Below are 16,964 nucleotides of genomic sequence, written 5' to 3'. Positions count from 1 at the left end.
GTACCATGTTCAAGGTAAACATACAGTGTGCGCTGTGATGATATTTTTGCTTTGAGTCATGATGCTACTGATGATGGACTTTCGTCCCCAGGCACCAGCCTAGTAGTCAGTTCTGTGCTAACATGAGAAATCATTGGCACGGTCATTTTCTGAAAACTTTCTAATAAAAATGTTGAATTATTCGTAAATTAAGACATTTTCACCCTAGGCATGCATAGATGGCCTTGACTGCATATCGCACAGCTTTTGGAAATTTTACACCAGCGCAAGGGGTGCTTGAGATATCTATTACGATGCTAATTTTATTGCTAACCAAACAAATCCTACAATTAGCTTTAACACTTTACATATAAATACTATAAGTACAGTGGAAATTATTTTTTCAGATCGAAGTTTTATGGTTAACAGGGCAAAAATATCCAAAATTGGATAAAATTACTCAACTACTCCACAGCTATATAGTAACTCCTGCTTTGTATACATTTGTAACACACACTAGTGACCATTGTCTTATCTGAAACTACATATATATAAATAAGGAGATGTGGTATGATTGTCATGAGACAACTATCCACCAACGTTCAAATGAAGTGGATGTAGACCATTTTTAACAACGATGAATTCCAGTAAACCATATCTAAGATAGTAAATATAAGACGAATGGAGTATACGTTCACAGATTAGGCCATTTATAGAACTCTCTAATTGTATTTCGAAATCAGCAATTGGTGCCATAAACTTCGAGTTTCATTTTTGATAATTCCCGTTCCATACTGCTTTATTATGCATTTATTTAAGGTTTTCTAAAAGCAACTTTAAAATTTCTAAAAATGTTATCCTCAACGGGGAATCCTTTTCAAGACATGTCTCTATTATTCTATCGACATGTTCCTCGTTGTCTGTTTTTGTGAACAGTGGATACATTAGCCCACCTTTGTACATGGCGTTTGGGTTCAGGATTTCCAAAGGAAACATGAATAGGCCATTTAGATCGTATAATATGTCTATCACAACCTGAAGTTTCTGAAATTCATGTAACAGTGCAATATCAAATGGCACACTGCTGTCGTCTGCACAGTATTCAAAAACTCTATTTACACACGCTGAATCTACAGGGAGATCATAGATATGCCCATATTCTTTGCTCAGCAGAAGCATGTGACTAAACAACAGAATTTTAAGCCTTTTGTTGATTCCTTCAATCCAGAATTTTTAGCGAGGTAGTTTAAAGCAAGTATGAACATTCTAGACACCTTCGGAATCATTACTAAGTTTTCTAATGGAAACTGGAAAGTTCTTGCTAAAAACGATAATCTTTCTTCTTCCTCAATACCTTGCATCATATTCAAAGAGGGTATTTTGCCTAGTTTCAAATTACTAGTCATAGGAAAAATTCGTGTTTGCACCATGTGACAGTTTTCTCTGTGGTGTTCGACGATCACTTCCTGTAATTGTTTGCCAGTCGCCATCTTGTATATGATTTGACGTATCGGTGATGTCATTTCGTACAGGAATTCTTGTGTTAAGTCTTCAAGATTGGGTTTCAGTAAAACTCTTTTGTCAAGAACATTAATAATGAAAGGCGATATGTCACAGTTCCGAATACTTTGAGTAAGCCAAGATGGAAATGGTATTGCTGGCGTTACTTCAATCTTTGCTTCCGAATTAAAGAGACTAGAGTTTTCTGTTTCGGTTATATTTTGCAAAGTAAACTGTTTTAAAATAATGTTTGCGTTGTCGATGATTTGGCATTTCTCTTCATTCGATAAGAATGTGATATCAGCAAGACATATCGTCAAAGCATCGATACCCTCACTTGTATCGGCGAAGGATCGTAATACTTCTATCATAACATCGATTGGCATCTTAAGCTTGTGTTTAGCTTGTTTGTGTGAAATGTTCAGTTCTTTTGACACGAACTGCTCAATAATTGCCTTATCCAACTTATAATAGTCATTGTCCAGAAAGACCGCAAGAAGCGGTAACACAGGTGCTGAAATTCCAAACGATTCTTGAATATTCTCTGTATAGTATATTGAAGTATCAATATATGTTGAGTACTCAGTTTTAGTATGTCTGTTGAATTTTATATCGTTTAAGCGAATAAATCCTCCCGGAAGATCATATATGTAAAAATCATTGTCGTTTGACAGAATAGGACATTTCCAAGAATTAGCAAGACTGGCTATTTCATGATCAGCTTCGTAGTTACATGTCTCGATTGGAATGCCAAGTTTTTTTATAGTGTAAGTGAAACATCTGTGGGACAAGATTGGGAAGTATTTCTTCCTGCCATTTGATGTGTTAGATATCCTTTTCTCGCATCTTTCTAGGAGACAAATGAACTTTTTATCGTCGGAATCGTGAGCACCATCCATGACAACATACGGTTGAACGTTGCAATTTCGTAATAAATTGAAAAACATTTCCACGTGCTCTGAGAATACATCATAATTCCCACCATATTTGGTGCCAGTGTATGATTTTTCCATTAACTCGTGACAAAGATTCTTCCCATCTATGACTAATTTGGTATCCCGAAGACGGTATTTTTTTACAACATTACGTCGTTGAATGTAACCACATAGATGTTTAATTCCCATGTTTTATTTCAAAAATCTGAAAGTAAAAGCGAATTCAATTTTATATAGTCGACACGACAAAGAAATATACTGATACAGCATATAATATATAATATTAACGAAGAGAAGAATTCCACAAAACATTTTGTGAAAAAACCATGCATAATCAGGCTTATGAGAAAAAAATAAGACCTTGAACACTAATTAACAGTACATCGGACTTATATAAGGAATCGTTGTTCTTGTTGTACTGGTACCTCTGATCGTAAGATAGTTCAATAAGAGTTGTAAAGCAGCATGTGTTTATTGTTTAAAAAAAACGTAACTTCGAGTTTGTTCCCAATAAATAAAAAGGTTGGTTATGTCACTAAAAAAAGGCAGACTATTGCTACGATTCGATTAATTGTGAAAACAGTTTCATGAAGAGAACTGAATAAACGATTTTTGAAATAAAAAAAGACTGCTGAACGATTCTGCTAGTTGTTTGTGGACGCTTGTATAGATAACGGAACTTCTTGAACTCATTTTTTTATTCCATAAACTCATTGGTTTATTTTCTTCAATCACATTAATAGAACGCTATCGATATTTCTTCGTAGGGAAAAGATTTTAAGGAGCTGACACAGTATGGTGAATATATTTCGTCGTATTTCATTTTGATAAGTCTGATTGGAATGCAGATCCCGTGTGCCGGTCCACGCTCTGCTTACAAGGATCTGGCAGTGCTCCGTTCTACTTTCTGTTTTAGAAATTTTTCGGAATCCTCATGTTTTGTTGTAATGATACAGACCTTCCAAAAGTTTAAAGACTGAAATTTCATTGCATGGTTGGTGTAATTATTTCTAGGAAAGAAAGTAGAACGGTATGTTTTCAGATCCTTGTAAGCAAATCATGGACACAGGATCTGTATTTAATTAGATTGCGATAAATTATTTTCAATTTCGTATGTCTCTAGCATTCTTATATATTTGGAGAATTTATGTCATGTATAATCATTATTTAAACTAATTCATGGAATTAGAAAATAACCCTAGCTAATACTTTCGACAGTTGGCCGAAACAATACGACCGAACGGTCACTCAATAATTGTTTTTTGAATGTGTTGCAATCGATTTCATCCTCTATTCTTCAGTGACAAATACATCTTTTATATCTATATTGCCTGAATTTTTTATACTATCATTTTGAATATCTAATATAGATGCCATACTATAACCTACTATATTATACAGTAGTAGTATATCGCATACACTGGATCACGTAACCTTTAACACATCCTTTAGAATTATGTGTCGGTAATATAAAAGTGAACAATACATAGTAAAAAAGGTGAAGATATGATAAGGCATCGTTTTGGCCCCTTGACATCGGATATAGAAAAGTTTGATGAATCTATCAAATAGCATCTCTCAGGTACTGGAAAAAAAGAGTATATTGTGAAAACTTGTTACACAAAATCACTTCCCTAACCGAAAAAACAAAGGCAAAGAAATTGTACTTTTATTGCTGTTCTTCCACTCAAAGTCGCAGCGAGCCCTTCAAAAACGGATAAACAAATACCACCACAATGATTGCTGTTCAAGACGCCCTTGCTGTGGTTAAACATTAACAGATGCTCATAAGACATTATACAACTTCCGACTCTTTTTATCTTTATTTTTGAACTGCGTCTTAGTTAAAGGCTCCAAATATCTTACAATTTATTACACTACAAAAACTGTCAAAATAGGATTATTTTGAAATGTTGTCATCAATATTTACTCTTGGCAAAGGTCTTAATAAAAAAAGATAGTTTGCTACAAGATGTTTTAAACAAGCATGCATATGTTGGCAAAGTATCTTTTCTGATAAGACATTGGCTCATTTGACCAAAAATTATGTGTAAAATTACCATTTTAGTTCAAATATGTCAATTACAGCATATTTATGACGATATAGTGAAATTATGATCACAATTGACATTTCTGTTCTAAAGTTTACAGCTTGTATCACCCTATTCACAATATAACTTACATAATTTTGAAAGGATTGAATAATTTTCCATCAATTTATATTTTTTGTTGGGTATATGTAATCACATTAAACCACATTGAAACAAAAAACAATTCTTGAGTGACCGTTCGGTCGTATTGTTTCGGGCAACTGTTGAAAGTATTAGCTAGGGTTATTTTCTAATTCCATGAAATTACATGCAGTGGTCTCTTATCGTATCTCCTTAGACCTAAATCCTCAATATTAATGCCTGCTGGCAAAAAATGTCTCGAATGTGCAGGTTTTCTCCTTCGTGCTTTATGCTCAACGTATTATCTCTGTTTGCAACCTTTTTATATCGTATACTGCAAGAACCAGCCCTCGATCAATATAAGCCCTCGGTCATGTTGCACATATTAATCTGTGTGGTTGACTCTGGTTTGTCCAACACCCGTGGTCACAAGTATTTCATTCAATAATGCAACAACCAGTTTTCCTATGAGAAATCATAAATCATGACACGAAACGCCAAAGAATCTCTCACTTTCTCGATTAGTGACTAAAATTGTGACCTACGAAATTGGTGTCTTATGGTAGCATACCTTTGTAATGTAGCAGTCTTCTTCTTGTAGTTAAAGATATATATTTTCGTTTGTTCATTTTACCTTTGTATATATCAAATATCAACTTTTTTACAAATGTGTTTCGCCGCTACCAAAGTCATGTTGGTCTTTTTATCCAAGAGCACCTATGACAACGTTTATCTTGATGGCGTCACAATCATGACGTCTGACACGCAACACCAATATCTTAATTGTTATGAGTCATTTATGATGACAAGTGTAAAACAGGTCAGCACTTATTAGAGCGTACGACCTTGATATAAAAGAACTTATTTCATGCTTTTGAACTTCCATGTAGTCTTTACACCATAACACTACCAGATAGTTGGCCGGTACGAACAAAAAACTGTTTCAGAATACTTTTTGTTTCAGTGAATCATAGAAATGACGCATTATTAAACCTTTTAGTATTTTCTAAATTATTTTCGAAACGTGATACATGAAAATCTACAATATACATATATTGAAAGAAATAAGAATCAAATGTTTGTTTGTAGCTTTCCCCGTCTACACCATAATATATATGTTGTGTACAAGTTATCATTTTGTACAAAAAAATTGTACAAATTATAATTTATATTTTCACTTTGTACAAATTGTAATTTGTACAAAAAGTGCTTGTACAAATTACAATTTGTACAAAATTTGACTTAAATTCACTTATAACTTGTACAATAATTTAGTATGGATTTTGTAATAAAAAAAGCATTGATACACACTTTAGAATATTTATTCAATGACCACACAATAAACCTTATTTACAAAATACAAAAATAGTTCTGTATCATTTGTTTGAGCATGTGAGTGAATTATGGCATCGGGAATTGCACAACTTCTTTTGCTTTTTACACTTACATTTATAAGTGCTGCACCCCTTTGCATTTACAGCTAGGAAAGAAACCTCTGGCGGACCCTGACCACCAGTTTTTGAAAGCTTTTTAACTGATTCACGTAGCGAAAGTTGAAGCTCATGAACCGTTGATGCGAATAAAGATGTGTTTTTAACAGCTTCAATTTGATTTCTCAACAAATATCCTGTTAAAATCCCTTTAGCTGTTCCAATGCTGTACCCAGATTCAATAAATACACCTAAGATATTTCGAGGATCAGTTGGGGCACGATTATACTGAGGAATTGGTATAATGACGTTATCCCCCACAGCAAGTTCTGGTAATTTCCGTTTCGTTTTCTTTGTTAGATATTCGGCTTGAATCTGGTGGCCAGACAGTGCACGCTTCCTGGCACGTATGATTGGTGTTTCAACGTCAGTGTCATCCTGGTTGCCTGGTAGTGCCAATTTCTATTGTACTATCAGAATTAACTGATATGCATGTATCAATTACATTTCCTGTCTCCATCTGGGTATTTTTGTATTTTGTAAATAAGGTTTATTGTGTGGTCATTGAATAAAAATTCTATAGTGTATATCAATGCTTTTTTTTATAACAAAATCCATACTATAAATTATGGTACAAGTTATAAGTCAATTTTAATTAAATTTTGTACAAATTGTAATTTGTACAAGCACTTTTTGTACAAATAACAGTTTGTATAAAGTGAAAATACAAATTATAATTTGTGCAATTTTTTTGTACAAATTATAATTTGTACAAAATGATAACTTGTACACAACATATATATGTATATTACAATGGGGTGAAAGAGCATCTTTCATTACCTGGCGACATGTACTCTAATTCTTTCTAATACTAGTATTCAATTTTGCTGGTGGACGATATTTTGGTCTTTCAAATAGTTTAAAACAATCCGTCTTGAACGATGTTGAAGTATCCTTTATTGGGTTTACCTATAGAAACGTTAGGTGGTGAAAGAGCTTTATTTATTTCGTCTGATTTGCATGTGCTTATAACCTAGTTTAGTGCTTATAATCTAGTTTAGTGCTTATAATCTAGTTTAGTGTTTACAATTTAGTTTAGTGCTTATAATCTAGTTTAGTGCTTTGCTTGTTTGTGCTATGCTTTTACATGATATATGAACATTTTTGCTTATGCAATATAGCTGTCTTACTTTGCATGTCTAATGTGTATGCTTAATATGTTTTATGTGTCTTAATATTGTATGCGTTGTTATGTTATTAATGTCGGCAAAAAGCTCTTCTTCTTCTTTCTTCTTTAGGTACAGAAAACCATCAACATTTTGAAGATTACTTTCCGGCGCATGCCTCAGTGAGTGAGGTTGGATACAGAGCTTATGTTTGTAATGTTTCATGTTAACCCGACTTAAAATAAAATGTTCTTTTCTATTCTATTCTATGATTGGGATAATGTAACGCAAAATGGCTTCATTTTTTGTTCTGTGTTGCATTTTCTCATCCAAAACGAAAGCGAAATACAATGATTAACGTATCGCCATTTAAAGGAACCTTAAATGTTATGTTATAATAAAGAATAATAGTCTGGCGACAATTTGCAAGAGTGCTTTAAGTGCGATATCCGTTGGCTGAAATAGGAAAATCACGGGTCAAGTGACGATGAGGGTCTCTTAGTCGTTTTGTAATTAAGTATGCCGAATCAGTCAATGTAAGGTTATTCAATTTGATCAAGTTGGCTAGTTGATTTGTTTTCCCCTTTACTTCATAAGGAACATTCAGATATTTAAAGAACATGTTGTTGTTTTGTATATGAATAGAACTGCATACGCTTCTTTTTATTTGTAACATGTTTGATTATACATGGAAAGGAGAAACGCGCGTCTCAGTGGCGTACAAAATGTTAAATTCTGGAATCTATGACGATTTTATTCCTGACAATTGTATCACGCGTTAATTTCGTATTTGCACGCCTTGTTGGTTCCTCATTATTATCATTTGTTTCATTTAATTGTCTCTTGCGCTGCAAATTCGATTTTTAAAGGTCGTTGTGGTGCTTTATTGTTAAAACTTTATAAATAGTATTAGGTGGAATTTTATATGGTTCTTAGAAGAAACAATCTGGCGATAGTTTTGATTATGTTGAAACACTCTCTACTGAAAAGATAAGTTGTGTGTAGTGGAAGCAGAGGGAATTTCGACACGAATTTTCAATTTGTTTGATGGTACATATTCATAAAAAATCTCATATGTCTTAGTAAAAGCACATGTTATATTGAATAATATGTTACTTCACAGCTTTAAACTTTTGTTTACGCAAGATATAACGCTGACTCGGACCCGCGGACCGCTTGATCCACTGGCCGTTTGTCGTCTGCAACTTCAAACTGAGTGTGAACAGGTTCAAGACATTTACAATATTCGTGCTTTATTGAACTACGAAAACATTGAATATACTACATAGTTATTCACTTGTACTTCTTGTAATTTAAAAATACAGCTACATTTGGATCATGTTTTTAGATTGTCCATTTGACAAGTTACAGCCCTCAAAATAGGCACAGGAATCGGAAATTCTATCAATAAAATTCTGTAAATAATAAAGTCGACTATCAATAGAGCTTCTTGTAGAGCTCTATTGATAGTCGACTTTATTATTTACAGAATTTTATTGATAGAATTTCTGATTCCTGTGTGTTCTCTACGAGAAGCTCTATTGAGGAAGCAAGTTAACTCGTACCATTGCAAACTCGTACCACGTCAACTCTTACCACTAAAAGTCAACTCGTACCACTGCAAAGTCATTCCCTTGCGAACTCGTACCACTGCAAACTCGTACCATTAAAAATATACTAGAACACACCAGCGGTTCCGTGACTGAATTAAAGTACCTATGCCTTATTATAGCAGGTCCAAAAGGCTCAATAAGTACAAATGGACTATCTAGGGTTCTTTATAGTGGTTTTATTAACACTGACTGCATATTATTAAACCCTACAACATATATAACAATAATAAATACACATTACATAGACAACACATAACAACATAAAACAGACTTATAGACAAAGGGGAATAAGTCAAATATATTCCAATGCTATTACTTCTCTTATATTAAAATAAAATGCACAAATAACGTCTCATAATCATGTGCTCTAAAGTATTATAAATAAGCATAAGCACTAGCAATCTCAATGTTAGTGTTCCGACAATTACATATAAACACTATAACACTATACAGTTACAAAATAGACAAGACAATCACAAACTAAAACATGTAACACATTCCTTACCATATATGTGGTATATGGGTCATGCGTGGAACCATCTACTTGATTTCTATCAAAACCAATTCAATATCATAATCTGAATAAAATAAATATAACATTCATAAGTCCACTGACCTGGACATTATTCTTACATTAATCAAAACACAATGTACTCAATAAAATGTCTATCTTAGTATCAGATCTCTGTACTCATGTACTTTTAAATGTATAGAAAACTATGAAGTTTATATACTGTTTTAAATGCTTTATTCTATTTGACATTTACCAAATATGCTTTACTAATAAAGGTTTATATTTTAATATGTGTGTTATTAATTTTAATCACTTCCTCTGCATATACTTTCATTCAACTCATTCATTCATCTTTTATTCAATATGTTAAAACATCAATATATTAGTTCTTGTTAGAAAATAGAATAAAACTGACCTGTAGAAATGAATAATGAATTCCAACAGAAGTATGAAATATGTATATAATATCCAATATCAAATATTGTCAAAATGTCACCAAGGCTAATAAAACAGGTAAGTAACAATACTGTCACTAGAAAATTAAATGGAACAAAGGAATCAATAGAGAATACCTAAACAACTCACAAGTGACCAATAGAATGACCAGTACTTTCCCTCCAAAACTGAATGAGGTTCAGTACAGGAAAATGACTGAGGTCCAATAAAGGAAAGTGTGAAACTGAATACTAAAGAGTGAAAATCATAGCTGTATCAAATATAATAAGCAAAGTAACTAAATATATGACTAAAACTATATTAACTAATACTAATCATATTTGATTACCAATCAAATATGACTCTGGCACATACTCCCCCTCAATGTAAAATGACGTCCCTGTCATTTTAAAGGAGTAAATTCTGAAATAAACTAAAGTACAATCATTAAGTTAATGTAAAAAAAAAATAAAAATATCACAAAATACTATAAAACCATATCAATCCTTAGTGATCACTGACAATAAAGCCTCCCCTGCCTGTCTCTCCAATCCAATAAATACACCTCTCGCAATACAATCCCTAATATACTCAGCTTTCTGCTGCCAAGGCTGTACCACTGGAACAGCAGACTTAACAACAAAATCTCCTGATCGCATCCATGTAGGTTCCTTTCTAGCACGTGCTGAACGTCTAGGAACTTCATCTAAAGGCTCTGGTTCATCTGTTGGCTCAACTGTAGGTTGAGATACATGTCCATCCGCCTGCTCATCTGCTGAAGCGCTTCCTGTATTGCTCTCAGAATCTTCTCCATCAATACTCTGTTCTATGGAGTGGGCGTCCCCTTCAGATTCTGATTCATCATGGTCAGACTGATCAACATCCTGAATTGTGGTTTCATCCGTGACAATGGGTACTGTGTCATATACTACAATTACTGAAGTATCCTCATCTGAACTATCATAAACGGATGACTCTGATGATTGCTGAGGTGTCTTGTGTCTAGTCCTGGTTCTAGTTCTAGGAACGTTAACTCTTGGTGCTGGAGTTGGTTTCCTTTCAGCTATGTATCCAACTGGCAGTAGAAGGTTCCTATGCAAAGTGCGTTTCCGGCCCTCGCCACTCTCCTTCTGCACAGTAAATACAGGTAGCTCTGCGTTTGGTTGATCTATGATGGTGTACACATCATCCTCCCATCTGTCGGCTATCTTGTGTTTACCATCATAGGCTACAATCTTGACAAGTACGCTGTCTCCTTTTTGCAATGTAGCACCTCTTGTCTTCACATCATAACCAGCCTTCTGCTTTATCCTGGCTCTGTCAGCTGCCTTGGATGCAAGTTCGTAGGCTTTGGCTAATCTTTGTCTCAGTTCCTGAACATACTTAGACTTGGGCTGATGTGTGGCCTCAGATGTAAGTCCAAAAGCAGTATCAATAGGTAGGTTGGGTTCTCTGCCAAACATCAAAAAGTATGGAGACTGTCCAGTTCCCTCATGTCTTGTGCAATTATATGCATGGACTAGTGGTGCAACATGTGCCTTCCAGTTGGTCTTTTGATGTGGCTGTAATGTACCAAGCATTCCCAATAAAGTTCTGTTGAATCGCTCGGTCATTCCATTTCCCATAGGGTGATAGGGCGTTGTTCTGGATTTCTGTGTTCCCAGGATTTGACATAGCTCCTTTATCACCTTACTTTCAAAATTAGCACCTTGGTCTGAGTGTAGTCTACTTGGTATCCCATAATGTACCACAAAGCTGTTGACCAATGCTTCTGCTGTTGTTCTGGCTGTTTGGTTCCTTGTAGGCACTGCTTGTGCATAGCGAGTGAAATGGTCTGTTAACACCAGGATATTCTGTATTCCTCCTTTTGATGGTTCCAAGGTAAGAAAATCCAGGCATACTAGTTCCATAGGTTGCGACGAAGTGATGTTCTTCATAGGAGCTCTATGTGGTTCCTTCTTTCTTTTTAGACACCGGTCGCAATGTTGTATCCACTCGTCTATGTCTTTAGATATAGATGGCCAATAAAATCTGTCGCGCACTAAAGAGCTAGTGCGATCACGTCCAGGGTGACCCATCTCATCATGAAGTGCTTCCAGGACCATAGGAACATGTGTTGCTGGTAAAACAAGTTGTCTGATCTTCCTGTCATCTATAACTATCTCTCTGTATAGAACATCATCTATAACTGTTAGCTGATCAAAGTGTCTTTTCAATGGACTAGGTGGTAGATGTCCTTTCTTTGGTTTCATACCAGACTTTACAAATTCAATCCATGGTTGCAGTTGAGAATCTGACTGTTGTAAGTGTGACCAATCAATGTTGTCCTCTATCTGCATGTGCATATCTATGTTGGCTGTATCCAAAACATCAGGTGTTACTGCTAATGTATCCACATAAGGTGTTGATATGACTCCACAGATGGCCTTGATGGAATCTTTGGATATAACTGTTCCCTCATCTGGTTTAGGTAACCTTGATAATGCATCTGCATCTGCGTTGTTCTTTCCTGGACGATATGTAATGTCAAAATCATATGCAGCTAACGATGATAGCCATCTGTGTCCTGTTGAATCTAACTTTGCGGTGGTCAATACATATGTTAGGGGGTTGTTATCTGTAAGTACACGGAAAGGATGTCCATAGAGGTAATCGTGAAACTTGTCCGTGACTGCCCACTTCAAGGCTAGAAATTCCATCTTGTGAGCTGGATAATGTCTCTCGGCTTTAGTCAATCCTCGACTAGCATATGCAATGACCTGTTGATGACCTTCATGTTCCTGATATAACACTGCTCCTAATCCTAGACTACTAGCATCTGTATGCAACTCAAATGACTTCTGATGATCTGCATAGCCAAGTATTGGAGCTGATTCAAGTCTTTCCTTCAATTCCTTGAATGCCTTTTCTTCCTTTTCTCCCCAAGTCCAAGATTTTTGTTCTTTCTTACTCTTTTTTCCCTTCTTTGCTTTTGGTGTTGGCATCAAATCAGTAAGCGGTCTCGCAACCTGGCTGAAATGGTGGATAAACCTTCTATAATATCCTGCGAAACCAATAAATCTCCTTACTTCTTCCGGTGTTGTTGGAGTTGGCCAAGTGCGTATACGATCTATCTTCGCTGGATCTGTCTCGACACCGTTCTCAGAAACTATATGGCCTACGTACTTCACTCGTGACTGGAAGAATGCACACTTTCCTGGTGATAACTTCAAATTACCTTCTCTGATTCTTTCGAAGACTTGATCCAAACGTTCTAGATGTTCTTCATATGTCTTGGAAAAAATTATGACATCATCTATAAATATACAGCAGATGTTCATGTGTAAATCATGGAGACAGTCTTGCATCAACCGTTGGTAGGTTGCTGGAGAGTTGGTGAGACCGAATGGCATGCGGTTATACTCATATAATCCTAATGGACCAACTGTAAAGGCTGTCCTCTCCTTGTGTTCTTCTAATATCTCTATCTGATGATATCCAGATTTCATGTCGATGACTGTAAAGTATCGGTTTCCTGCCAGACAATCTAATATATCTTCTATGCAAGGCAAAGCGTAGGCGTCTTTTTTCGTCTTAATGTTGAGGGAGCGAAAATCCACACATAGTCTCAGAGAGTTGTCTTTCTTGCGTACTAATACCAAGTTAGATGAATATGGACTAAATGACTTCCTGATAATACCAGCTCTAAGTAGTTGGTGGATGTGACCTTTAACCTCCTCATACATAGATGGTGGTATCCTTCTGTAGCGTTGTTTAAATGGTGTTGAATCATCAAGGTCTATTCGATGTTTAACCATGTGAGTGTGTCCAACATCAATGTCGCTCTTCGAGAAGATGTCACTGTAAGATGTAATGAAATCTTTTCCTCTCTGTAGTTCATCAGTTGACAGGTTATGCTCAGCAATCTTAACTTGATCTAACAATGGTGTTGTGAAGTCATCTATATCCTTTACTGGCTGATCTTGTATAGTTACAGGTTGTATTTCAGCAATGATGCATTTAGGTGGAATGGTGACGGTTCTAGTAGTTACGTTACTGATGTTGACATCTATACGGTTATAAATTCCATGATGATAATCTACTAAAGATGGAGTGATATCTAAATCTGATGGCATGATAGAATGTGAAGTTTGTTGTACTATGGCTGCTGATGTATGGTAAGGTAATCCTTTGTCGACGTAACCTGATATTCTTATGTTGCTGTTGGGTGGTATGGTAATAGTCTTTGTCTCAGCGCTTTTGATGACAGCTAATCTGTTATCATTCCTCTTTAATTCCTTTTCTCTTAATGTTATACATCTAAATGACGTGTACCATGGTGTTGTAAGCCTTGCTTGTTGAAGAAACTTGCATCCATGTTGTTCCTTACAAAGTTCAATGCTGTGACTAAGGGTATTAGTTCCTAACAAGAGTGGTATGTTGTTGTTGTAATCGCTGTCTGGTACGATAAGTAATATACATGGTATATCCTGATGTAATTCTGGTATATGCAACTCTGTCTCTATGTATCCAATGTATGGTAAAGCTTTCAAGCACATTTAATCTTTAAAAGTTGGTTAAGTTCTTTCATGGGTAAGTGCGATAAATACTGCTGGTAAAAGTTGGTACTGATTGTAGATACAGTTGATCCAGTATCTAGGAGAGCTGTTGTTTCAATGCCTTCAATTCTTACTTTGGCTTCTGTTGGTGTTCCACAAAGTCCAGCAGGTATTTTAGTTGATGTTATGTTGTTGCATATGTCTTGATGTTCCAAAGGGCTACTGTCTTTCCTCTCGTCTACGACCCGCCCCTTGGTGTAGACTGGTTGGTGTTTAAAGCCTTGTATTGGTCTGGCATATTCACACATCCTCTAACCATGTGACCTTCCTGTCCACAACGTCTGCAATAAATAATTCTACTTGGCTCTTGTGTGTTATGATTACCAGTATAGTTGTTTCCTTGATATCCTCCACGATCATTATATCCTCCACGGTTGTTATATCCTCCACTATAGTTTCCTCGGTTGTAGTTATTACCTCTGTAGCTGTTGTTACCTCGATATCCTCTACCTCTATAACTTCTATTTCCACCTTGAAAACTGTATTGGCTAGGTTGCTGTTGCTGATGTTGATTTCCTCCTGATTCCAATCTATCTAGTCTAGTAGTAATAGCCTTAAGCATTCCCTTCATCTCATCATCATCATTATCATCATTCTCATCCTTCTCTTACTTAGCAATAGCCTTCTTTGATGTACCCTTGATATGTTTAGGTGGCTCATCCAACAAGTTGTCTTTCTCAACTTTCCTCAAAGCTATCCTCAATGTATCAAAAGTAGTGTATTTTTCCTTTTCATAATGGCTGATGGCTTTTAAATCATGTCGTAGACCTTTCCAGAGCATGTCGTGCAACATTCCATCTGCATCTTGTCTCTTGACTTGGTTTGTCTGTATGGTCTTTTCCAATATATCCTCAAGTCGGAAACTCCATGCGGTAATGTTCTCGTCCTCCTTCTGGGTAGCGTTGTAAAATTCCCTCATCACAGATTCCTTTTCCTCAACAACTCCAAACACGCTATCCATCTTCTCAATGACTTGAGTGAGGTTGGCTTCAGGTCCAAGACGCATGACGACTTTTCCTGCATGTCCTCTCAATGATCTCCTTACGGACTGCATAATAGATTCCTTGCTATGAGTCTTGTCGTTGATATAGCAAACCACTTCATATCTCCAAAGGTCATATGTACTCTCTCCATTAGCAGGAGTATCCTTTCCAGAAAACGTTGGTAATCTTGGTGAGTTGATGTATGTTGAAATATCCTTTGTATGCTGAACTTCCGGTTTAACATCAGCATGTGTCTCTTTTTTTCCTTTTGCTAATATGCTCCTCATCAATGCTCGCAATTGTAATGGTAACTCTTCTATCGGTTTATCTTCAACATCCTTTAACTTCTGAGTGAGTTCCTCATATTCAGCCATGTTGATGTTATATCCTGACTACTATTAAATAATAAATCTAAAAAAAAAAATACTGAGTACTAAAGTACTACTATGCAAACACCAATAGGCGTAAATGACGAAGTAAATACTATGTACTGAGTAAACAAATACCTACAGGTGTAAATCACTAAAAAAAAAAAATAAGTACTGAATGTACAAACACCTACAGGTGTAAATATAGAACCAACTAAATATCAATAAAAATAATAGTAAAGTGCTGAAATACTAATAATATATCTAAAGTATACACAAAGCAAGAAATGTGCTAAAGAAATATAAAGTATCTACTGTGCAAAGAATATAACTAAATGTAATATATATATCAAATCAAAAAAAAATATATAAAGAAAGAAACTTATCTGAAATAAAGAAAATGAGATATTAATAGAAAATACGACTACAAAATAACTAGTAATAAGCTAATGAATATCTACTATCAAAGGAAAACTAATGTGTACTAAATAAGAAAACTCTCAAAAAGATAAAGTAAGCCTGCATAAAAAGAAAATGTAAAACAAAACAAGAAAATGAGAATGATTATATAATAAAGTAATCAACTATCAAGTATACCTACCATAAATCAGTAAATGTCCTGTAAAATACAAAAAAAAAAAAAAAAAGAGTTATTTCCCTTTATCAAAGAGAAATACTAAACCAGTATCCCTATAAATGAATATAAACAATGGATAATCTCCCCTGAATATGAAACTAGATACAAAAATCTACAAAGAAAATTATATTAGAATTATCTCCCTTGATACCAAAGTAACCAATCTACAAAAGATATAAATGTACTATATAATCTCCCCTGAATCACAAAATAATAAACTGAAATAAAAATAAACTAATAATTAGTTCCCTTGGAATCACTGAAAACCTAAGTCTAGATTCCTACAAAAAAAATGTACCGGGGTATACAATATTAATGGCTGTGTCTATTAAATAATACAAACAAAAAATAATTAATGCAATATACAAGTCTGAATCTGAAATATCAAAGCAAAATAATTATTAAATCTAACCTGAAGAAAAAAATAGTTATGAAATTAATAAGTCTGAAAAGAAAAATATACTAAGGTTAGTTCATACAAAAAGAGGTAATGTAACACAGTACTATAAATAAAACGAATATAAAATATATACTATATATATGTAGTAATAATAATATAATATACAGAATACCTATTTCTCACTATGTCTCGTATCACAATATCTACATGTATATGTAACTCAATGTACGTAACC

At 34.9% G+C, this 16,964-nt stretch overlaps 1 protein-coding gene and 1 long non-coding RNA gene across 2 annotated transcripts; both read right to left on the bottom strand.

The window, feature by feature from the left end:
* Positions 1-374: 374 nt before the first annotated feature.
* On the bottom strand, positions 375-5,294 carry LOC127729513 (protein asteroid homolog 1-like). Its single transcript, XM_052237347.1, has 2 exons — positions 5,157-5,294; positions 375-2,619 (listed from the first exon to the last, which is right to left on the bottom strand). Exon 2 carries the CDS (start codon positions 2,601-2,603, stop codon positions 1,146-1,148), a length of 1,458 nt encoding a protein of 485 aa, XP_052093307.1. The 5' UTR covers positions 2,604-2,619; positions 5,157-5,294; the 3' UTR covers positions 375-1,145.
* Positions 5,295-8,950: 3,656 nt separating this feature from the next.
* LOC127729546 (uncharacterized) lies at positions 8,951-9,705 on the bottom strand. Its single transcript, XR_007994693.1, has 2 exons — positions 9,300-9,705; positions 8,951-9,000 (listed from the first exon to the last, which is right to left on the bottom strand). It is a non-coding gene; the product is annotated as an uncharacterized LOC127729546 (long non-coding RNA).
* Positions 9,706-16,964: the final 7,259 nt, after the last annotated feature.

The sequence above is a fragment of the Mytilus californianus genome, unplaced genomic scaffold (assembly GCF_021869535.1).
Source record: "Mytilus californianus isolate M0D057914Y unplaced genomic scaffold, xbMytCali1.0.p SCAF_2, whole genome shotgun sequence".
In the NCBI taxonomy this organism is placed as follows: Eukaryota; Metazoa; Mollusca; class Bivalvia; order Mytilida; family Mytilidae; genus Mytilus; species Mytilus californianus.
Note: the sequence above shows the minus strand (reverse complement) of the source record. Positions and strands in the feature narration are given on the sequence as shown.

What these genes read in the sequence shown, in the direction of transcription:
- LOC127729513 (XM_052237347.1), bottom strand. Translation starts at nt 2,603, where the DNA reads ATGGGAATTAAACATCTATGTGGTTACATTCAACGACGTAATGTTGTA.